Source organism: Meleagris gallopavo, chromosome 4 (genome assembly GCF_000146605.3).
Source record: "Meleagris gallopavo isolate NT-WF06-2002-E0010 breed Aviagen turkey brand Nicholas breeding stock chromosome 4, Turkey_5.1, whole genome shotgun sequence".
Taxonomy (NCBI): domain Eukaryota; kingdom Metazoa; phylum Chordata; class Aves; order Galliformes; family Phasianidae; genus Meleagris; species Meleagris gallopavo.
The window spans coordinates 33,004,586-33,014,675 of NC_015014.2; the positions used below are offsets into that span (position 1 = coordinate 33,004,586).

Sequence of the window (10,090 nt, forward strand, 5' to 3'; positions counted from 1 at the left end):
CATATAATCTTATAGCAGACATTTTAAAATTCAGGTGTATATTTATCAAAAACTTGTATATATTTTCCACTCTGAAGGATGACATGCTTATTATACAGACATCAGAAAGCTAGCGATCCGATTTCCTTTTAACTAAGCATTTAAAAGAATCATCCTCCCAAAAAGCACAGCTGTGAGTGCAGTAGCCCTAAACACACTGATGCAATGTCTCCATAAAGCAGAGTAACCTCAGCTCTCACTCTGTTCTAGCTACATACACATACCTCTATTGAAAATATTCCAGGTACCTTCCCATTATAAAAGGGATCGCGGTCCCAGTGGAAACCTAACAGCAGTTTTCTTGTGCCTCTAGTGGAGTGAGCTGGCTCATCGTGGCTACAGTTGCGTGACATCTATTCCAAGACCCACTTGTTGAGTGACGTAGAAACTTGTGGTTTCCAGTGACCGTGCTGGTAAACATGGGGTTCGATTAAACGCAATACAAAGCCACTCCCCAAGGGCCTCCCTTAGTAGAGGGAGAAATTAGGGAGCTACTTTTTCCCTTCCTGCTGGGAAGCACCTCTTTCCTGAACTGCCACTGTGCCTCCCTGAGCTGTGTGTGGCAAGGACACTGTCACTTCCTCCACCTACAAACTACCACACCTACATCTGCCCTGAGGTCTGCACATGTGCTCCCCACTTCAGCAACTACTCGGAGGACTGCTGCCTCTGTTCTGCAGGACTTCAGCCTTTAAATCTATGCACTGGCAACTTCACTACTCACATTTCTACATGGCCATGCCAAGCCACCAAGCTATTACATAACGTCCTCTCCACTGCTCAGGATGTTCCTCATCACGTCCTCTGGGAGTTCGGTGCCTTGAGCTCAAAGGCGTTAAGGTAAGGAGATGGTGAGCAATGTGGTCAACGCACAGCTCATGAAGATCACACACCAGTTAGTCAGTCTGCAGGGGACTTCACTGTGACTGGTGTTTACACTGACTGGTGTTTATACTTTACTTTGAACAGCAAAAAACTAGAAACTCCCTTCTAAGAAAAATTAGCTTCTCAGAGTCCACCAAGGTACTCATCACTGTAGACACGTGACTATTAATTTCACTGATGTTCCTCTGCTAAGTCTTGAAATGCACACTGCGTGCCTGGGGAGGGAGCACTTGCAGAAGTGCAGCTGTGCCTCAGGCATTGTTTTCTCTGATGACACACTGCTACCTTGTCCCTGAGCTATCTGCAAGTATTTGCCAGAGGTTCCCAGTCCTACGTTCTCAAGGCTTACTGTAATGCGCATAACACAGTTCCAGCTCTACTGGGCACTGTGCAATACACAGCCCAGCATTTGCAAAGCTTGCACATACAACCACAGATGCTAATAGCTTCTTTCAAAACGGAAACAGCAGCAGAAATAACAAGGCTTTCAGGAACATAACGCAACAAACAGAATCACAGTACTACCATCACTGTGGGTGTTTCCAAATTCTAAAGAAATGGGTATTACTAATGGAATAAACAGACAGAAAGCAAAAATAGAATAGTGTTCTTTCATTCCTCCACCATTTAGGATCAAAACCAGTCTCTAATTTGTCCATGCCTGAGCTTTTCTTTCTCTTCTACTGCACAGAAATCACTGCTGCAGACATTGGTTCTTGGAGCAATGTAATCTGCAAAGAGAAAGCCCATTTGGAGTCAGACACAATCACACTGGATTAACACACTGCCTGGAAAGAAAATGCTCTGCTCCTGCATCTTTGCAATAACTAGTTAGTTAACGCAGCAACCCTGGCAGAAAGTGGCAGAATTAAGTCTGAGATTTTTTACATTCTAAATTTGTGTCATACAAACTGCTCTAAATATACTTGTATGGAACTGAGCTGAAGAGGGCTGCTGGACTCCCTCCGTTCAAAGTAGCACAGTGGCAGAACCATGCATCCAACCGGGACAGGGCTCCAGCGGAGTCACGGTCTGCCTACTTCTTGAGACAATCCCTGCTCTAAAATCTCTTCTGTCTTTCAGTATCCCCGGCATGTCAAATGTAAAAGCTTAGCCCTTACATCACATCATATTCTATACAAACAACCTTTGTGTATGGCCGAGGAACATCTGCCAAGGGAAAAGCTGAAACTGCCAGCAGCAGTTGCTGGCATAATTCCCTGCACTAGGTCAAGTCATGCCAGACACATGCATAGGACCAAATCCATGTTGTAGCAGCAAGGTTTTAGAGACGAGGTGCTGAGGAATCCATACATCGATCAGATTTTACACTGCAGGAGGAGGATGCCTTGAAGACAGTGCACCTTTATTTTCTATGCAAATCAAAGAGACAATTTTAAGTAATCCACTATACAGTATCCAGCAAATTTTTAAAACTTCCCATTTTGTTGACCTGGAGAAAAGCAACTGTTAACTAATCAAAATATTATGTCTGAGAGCTTTTTCGAAAACCTCTGCTTTGCAGAATTTAAATACACCATTAAGTACTTTTAAATAGCCTGATTGGAAAAATGACGTTGGATTTTCTCAACACTTGGTGCGTCAGCTCACAGTGCCTTACAGCCTTATAAATAGACACTTGGACCACTTCAGCACAATTCATGTATGAAATTTTTCCATTATCCACTTAACTCTATTATTCAAGTGAAGTGCAACTGGATCTTTTCTTGGAAACAGGGATTATGCAACACTAAGTACAGGAGGCTCAGGAAAAACAGTAAAGCCAAACACGAGCTGCAAACATCTGCAAAGAAGCAGAGTTTGTCTCTATTTATATGTTAGGTTTCCCTTTCTTTTTCCCCTTATATCCTCTAGCTCCTTCAACCTTTTGATCTCTCATAGAACCATAGAATTGCCTGGGTTAAGGACCACAATAATCATCTACTTTCAACTCCCCTGCTATGTGCAGGGCTGCCACCACCAGACCAGGCTGCCCAGAGCCACATCCAGCCTGGCCTTGAATGCATCCAGGGATGGGGCATCCATAACCTCCTTGGGCAGCTTGTTCCAGTGCTTCACCATCCTCTGTGTGGAAAAACTTCCTCCTAATATCTAACCTAAATCTCTCCTGTCCCAGTTTAAAACCATTCCCCCTTGTCCTATCACTATCCACCCTCATAAACAGCCGTTCCCCCTCCTGTTTATATGATTCCTTCAAGTACTGGAAGGCCACAATGAGGTCTCCCCAGAGCCTTCTCTCTTCCAAGCTAAACAAGCCCAGTTCCCACAACCTTTCTTCATAGGAGTCCTCTGATCATCTTAGTGGCCCTCCTCTGGACCCGTTCCAAGAGTTCCACGTCTTTCTTGTGCTGGTTTTCAAACTGGTTTCTCTGATGTCTTGAGATGCGTGACCTAGCACTTACAACGGCTGATTGACTAATAATTAAAATATAATTGAAGTATGATCACAACTTTAAAATAGATCTGTATGGTGCTAAGAACTTTTCCTTCAGACTGTATATTACTGATGAGATTTTACCAAAACCCACTGATTTCTGGAGTTTGTAAGAAAAGCAAAATAACACATACTTTCAGATGAGTGGTGGCCAAATACCGTGAGCATAGCTTTCCACAAACAGAAAAGTTATTTCATGATATTTACAAAAAGTAACTGCAATTCATATGCTACCTTAGCCTTCCTAAAGGCCTTCCATTTACATTCAATTAGAAAACATAAATGTTAAATTCAGCAACGAGAGCTCTCAATGCAACATTTGAAGACACACCAACATAACATACAACATAACTTTCATTCACAAATGCATCTATAGGCACCTACAACATTTAAGGATGAACTTCATTATCTGTGTCTTTCCTTGCCCTATATACTAAACAAAACAGTCTTTCACTTAGCATAAACCACTGTGACAAACACCTCTATGAAGGAGCTGCATACAGAATTTGCTAAAAAACATACAGCATAGAAGGCCGCTGCAGGTTGATGGTTGGCACCATGGGAGAAACATTTTAGGAACTGTCTTTCCTTTCCATAAACTCAAACTCTCTGGAATTTGGCACCATGAAATACACAGATAGAGGGGAGAGGCCTTCCCAGGCAGAAGGAGTAACTCCATCAGGAATCAGAAGTACTGGGGCAGTGCCAAAGAACACAGGGATTCGACACAACTGATGGCTCCTCTCTGAAGCGTCTTCTGTGGTGAAGACATACGACAATCAAAGTAAGCCCAGAGGAATCAGGACCCAGAAAGCATATTCTTCAGCTCATCCCAATTCTTAGATTTCACCACCACCGGACTGTCTTTCACCAGAACTCAGAATGGGTAAGTGCTTAAGCCAAGTACTGCTAGCCATCAGCATTTTAATGAGAATCAAGTCTTGAAGTGAATTCCTAATTCTCTGCAAACGACCATTCCCATTCTCTTTACATTCTGTTTTCACCCAACACATCACTATGTAAAATGCTAATTTCAGAAAAAAATATCCTCTTACAAACATATATTACAAACCTCTTTCTTGCAACGAAGTGCCACTTCTGAATTGTTCTGTTTTCAGTTTTAAGTGCTGAGACACAGTAGCATGGCTATGCCCCAACTATTCAGGTAAGATTCATTGTCAGTCTTTAGGAAACAGCTGATATAATTGCACTTTTCTTCTCCACAAGGCTATCTAAAAGAACCTAAAGGAAATAATCTAAAAATCCAACTTGCTATTGAAACAAAACTGTGTGGAGCTATATCTACTCTGTAACACAAAAAGGGAGGGTTCAGTCTGAATTATACAGAAACCTGAGAAATTTCAAAGGGGTATATTTCAAAATAGAAAACATATTGCCCATACAATTATGCAAAACCAGAATCAACCAATACAATCTCTTAGTTTAAGACGTAACAGTTGTAAGTTATTGCGAGCTTAACTTGGAATGCACAGAAATTATGAATTACAATTATGAACTATGATCTTAATTATCTCTTAGGTCTAACGCAGACAGGTAAGTCAACAATATGTAAGAAAGCCCCCTCTTTAGAAGATATTAAGTACTTTACTGTATACGAGTGCAAATACCTCATACAGACAGTACATGTTAGATTCCTTGTATAAACTTCCAAACATTTCTCCAACTTGACTTCACAGTGCTCCTCTTTATAATGAAAAAAAGAACTGCACATCTGCTCTGCTAAATAAAGCTAGAAAAGTCAGCTGGACTGGATTAGCCTACCCATATAGACCATATCATCAGTTAGGAATACATGGCTGGGGTTAGAGATTAGCCCGTAAGTGATTTTTGTTTTATTTAACTCGTTTCTAGAAATGGGAAATGAGCCTATCTTGTTACTGTTTCACATGGAGATTCCTGCTATTATACTCTTAAGTCCTAACCACATCTAAATGTTTGCTTTTTGAAGAAACATAGATTGTACCTGGACTTCTTCCACCCGTTGACTCCCGGACTCATTAAAAAAAAGAAAAAAGCAAGCTTACAAGTCCTACAAAAACATAAATTCACTTGATGAGTGTGAGTTTAATAGCTGACTCCTTCTGGGACCTATGATGATTTCAGCATCCGTTTGAAGCACTAGCAGCACCAAGTCTAGAGCTCTCCGCCACGCCTCCATCTTGGCTGTAACATTATCATAAACCTTTACACCCTCTTCACTGTCAGTGAAAGGAATAGAACCACCTCTGAACATATCACCTCTTCTGAACTCTTTCAGTACATATGCTGAGGGAGAGCCACAGTCAGCTGCTTTTTGGAGGTGATGATCAATTAAGGTATGTGCTTCAAACTCCGATGCTGCTTTTGCAGTGTTACATATAACCATGGAAAGATACTGGTTCCAGCCAGTGGCTAGTGCTTGAAGCACAACTGCTCTATACTCTGACGCAGATGCTGCCAGCTGAGGACTATGAAACTCCTTCACAGCATTTTTATCTGTTAGCTTTGAAGACTGCTCTGCAAGCATCTGACTGTGACTAAGACATAAGAACTCAACTGCACCACCGCCAAGAAAAACCTTCCCATCCTTTAAAGCATGATGGAGTCGATACACAAAAGTCCAAAACTGGTCTTCAATGAGCTGCATCTTTGAAGCTACAGTGGTGGTGAGCACGGCCGTCAGCAGGGGAATTCTTTGCACTTTTATCCTGACTGGCACAAGCTGACCGAGTTCCATTGCACGCTCGTCACAGCCCTTCCACAGCTCTACCCAGACCCCACTCCCCAGGCAAGCAGCATTCAGCTGAGCGAGGTACGTCACGGGCTGGGCACCGGTCACCTCCCCAAAGGCACTCAACACATTCTGAGTCACACAACTAATTACCAATATATTGTTTGCGATGCATCTTTCCATTAAGTTTTCACACACAGTTCCTTTGACCAAAACCAAGTTTACTTCCAAGCGTACTAGAATATCTAACGCATTGCTTAGCCACGAGTCTCTTGATCCACCTTCCTGTAGGCTAGGATACTCCAATACGGTCTTTACATTCCGTGGTTTAGTGAAACCTAAATGACGATACTGTTCGGTTAAGTCACCATCCATTAGCAGAATCCAAAGGGATCTGTCCTGAAAGTATTTGGTAACTGTGGCTTGTTCTGGTGACACTAAAGTGATAAAACCTGGGCAAACACAAGAGTAACTTTCAGGCAGACCTGGTAAACAGCATGTTGCAATTTCTGCGATACTGAACTGGGAAGAGCCGCTACATTCTGCTCTCTCATGTTGATATGCAACAATGCTTCGAAGCAGTTTCACGCTAGGCTCATTCCCATGGCTTAGAGCCATTGCCAGGTGTCCTAAACCATAACATTCACAAGTATATGCTGACTGTTCTGAGAGGTGTACCTGAGAATCACGTAGGTGACTTGAAACAGGACTTTTTGCTACAGTGCTGAAGTATCTGCTGTGAGTTAATATTTTTTGTTTACAGATGGATGCAGAGACATCACTTCCAGAAATCACAGATGTACTTTTGTCATCCACTGACCTGACAAGGGAAGCTACTGAACCAAAGCTGGCCAAAGGCCAAACCAGGCCCTTATAAAACTTACAATCAGCTTCCTGAGGAAAACAAGAATTTCTTGGAACAAGTTCTTCTGATGCAGAAATACCTTTCTGAAAATACAGAAAAATCTGATGATTTAGAGAACTGTCACATGGAATTTGGGAAATGTTACTTTCAGAAGTTCTTGGCCTAACACTGCTAGAACACAGCTCTTTGTTTACATCGTGTACTGATATTTGAAGACACTGGACTTTCTCACAGCAAGAGTCCAACCCCTCAGACATCACAGATACTATTGCTGAAACAGGAACATTCTGCTGAAGGCATTCCAGTACAGCATTACTCCACGCACCAACAAGGAACAACAGGGTACTCATCCCAGTTTTAAATTCTTTGTTTTGGGCCTGAATGGTTTCATTAAGAAGCTGTCCAGCAGCACTAGTTAAATCCAAACTTTCCATCAGTCTAACAGCAGAACAAATCAACATGCTTTCGTTGGTGCTTTCATCCACAACAAATTTACAGGATTTCACTGGTCCCAGTAATGTTCGTCCAGCCCATGCCAAGGATGAGAGCTGCTGGAGTCCAATATGTCTTCTTGAATTCACAGCCCTGAAAGCCATGGCCAGTGCGCAGCATCTGGGAACAGAACACAAACTTACTGTCCCATCCTCATAGTACTCCAGAGAACACATCACAAAAAATACTAAATTAACAGTTTCATACAATAGAACCATAGAATCACAAGGTTGGAAAGGACCTACAAGATCATCTAGTCCAACCGCCCTCCCATTACCAATGCTATCACAAGCTACTAAACCATATCTCGTAGCTCCTCATCCAGACACCTCTTGAACAGTACTAGGAAGGCAGCTCCACCACCTGCCTGGCTTCTTTTTAACACTGAACAGAGCTCTCCAGTGAGGCATTCTACAAATCCTTTATCTTGTGCATTTATTTTGAGACAGCAACTCACAGACTTGCTGAAAGGATGCACTGCTAAAATAGCATGATTTTTTTTATTTTTTTATTTTTTTTGTGACAGGTAGTAAAATGCTGTTGATTCCAGTGGTTTCTTAAACATGAAGCAGTACAGATCTAACAGAATTTTCAGTTCTGTTGTGATCTGCTATCTGGAATTAGAACAAAAGTAGGGCTGAATAGACAATTACACACAAAACCATTGGCCTGGTACAGATCCATCTTGGTACTATCAGTTATGCCATTGAATTTAACTTTCAAATATGGAAAAACATAAAACTTATTTTATTCCAAATTCTATTCATTCCATTTAACATACATTGATACTCCACTTAAGTCTTTCAAGTTTTAATTGACTATTCAGTTATAACATGCCAAAAATAAATTTTACTCTCCCTTAAAATCCTTTCCACACTGCACTCCTGTGGGAGACCACATGGATTAAGCTAAAGCTCTTTTTTTAAATTGAAAAAAGTATATACACCAAGAATTAAGAAGTCATAACTCATACACCTTTTCTGTCTAGATTCAAATAATACTTCATCTCCCTGAAGGTCTCTTTCCAGAACTATTCCAAAATCAAAACCTTTTTTGCTACTACACTCAGTGAAAGTTCATCCAAATACTAGCTCAAATGAAAACAAAGTGGGAATTTAAAAAGTAGCATTGGCCATCAGAAATAACCTTTATATGGCAACAGCCCTCATGTTCCACTCCACTCTAAACTGCCAATAGAGCTTCAATCGCTAGATACTTTTGAAGTATCAAAACAAATATTAACCAAGAAATTACATTGTTCTGTAGTTACCTGCAATCCCTGGTTCTGGCTTTAAAATTGCACTGGGAGTACACTACTGAAAATATCCATCCAAATCCCATAAAGCTTTTCTCTGGAAATTTTTCTTGGCAGTCTCTTGTGACAACAGACTAGGCATGCTATGCAACCACATCAGTACTTCCAGCAAAAATATTTTTTAAGCCTTTTTTTTAAGTTTGCCCTTAAATGAAACCTTAATTTAATATCACAACTAGACTGTTTTGAAACAATGACCAAATTAAATAACAATCATTAGGTCATGGAATCCGATATGAAACATGAAACATTCGAAATGAAACAGGCAGAAACTGGAACACAGGAAGTTCCATACTAACAGCGTAACAAAGTTTGTTACTGTCAGAGTAATGGAGCACTGGAACAGGCTGCCCGGAGAGGTTGCCCAGGCTCCTTCAGATCCAAATGGACACTTTCCAATCCAACTGGCTGTAGGAAGTGTGCTTTAGCAAGGAGATTGGACTTGTTGATCTCTAGAGGTCCCTCCCAACCCTACAGTTCTGTGAGTCCATGAGAACCGCAGCAGGTTACAAGATGGACTGTGCAGCTAATGCAGCCATCAAAGCAATGCACTTTCACCAAATCTCAAGGCAGCCAAAAGGAGTTACTTAGCTAAAATTCACTCTGAAGTTTTAGTTGAAAAATGTGCCTTTCATTTTCAGCTTACACTCACACTAAGTAGCTTTGTTCTGGACACCAGCCTGCTCTCCTGCAGATAAGTAAACCTGAACTGAACAGACTCAAGGACTTGGCTGCAACAATAGAAGAAAGCAGGACATGCACTTATAAGAAAGTATGCTCATATTTTGTTGCTTGCACAACCTCTGGCAAATGTAATCGTGATACTTTTCCACCTTTTTGTTTTTACCTGTTATTTTGGCAAGAAGATGGAACTATGAATGAACACGCTTCAGGAATCAACGTAAAGCAGACCCCCGTTTAACTTCTCCCCCGCCTGCCTCTTACCTCTTTCTCCATCCAGCCCGAGGTGGAAAAGCTGAAATGGGGCTCAGCAGAGGAGACGAGGGATCCTGCAGAGCCACTCAACGAACGAGCCAAGCGCTGAGGACAGCCGCGGCCGCACACGGGGCCTCCTCTACCTGCACGCCGCGTCCCGCAGCACCCGGCCGAAAGCAAAGGGCCGACACGCGGCTCGGCTCGGGCCGCCCGTCACGTTCGCACACGGCGCCTTTAGGGCTCGCTAGTACAGAACCGGACGGGTGCGAGAGCCGGGCCCCACACACGCTGCTTAGCTTCGCACGCGTGCTAGCGGCCTGCCCGCCGGAAGAAGGCGCCGGTTCCTCAGCGCTTCGCCACGGCCTCCTTCTC

At 42.3% G+C, this 10,090-nt stretch overlaps 1 protein-coding gene across 8 annotated transcripts in view; it reads right to left on the reverse strand.

Annotated features, from left to right (window-relative positions):
- Window positions 1–3,224: 3,224 nt before the first annotated feature.
- The window catches only part of BBS12 (Bardet-Biedl syndrome 12), a 55,992-nt gene continuing 49,126 nt past the window's right edge, over window positions 3,225–10,090 (reverse strand). For 7 of the 8 annotated variants that reach the window (XM_031553080.1, XM_031553081.1, XM_031553083.1 and 4 more), the window contains one exon: window positions 3,225–7,587. In XM_031553080.1, coding sequence (XP_031408940.1) covers window positions 5,430–7,571 — 2,142 coding nt within the window. In that variant the 5' untranslated portion in view covers window positions 7,572–7,587 and the 3' untranslated portion in view covers window positions 3,225–5,429. Of the gene's footprint in view, window positions 7,588–9,727; window positions 10,085–10,090 lie in introns of those variants that run through there. The other variant, XM_031553085.1, reaches the window with a different exon arrangement.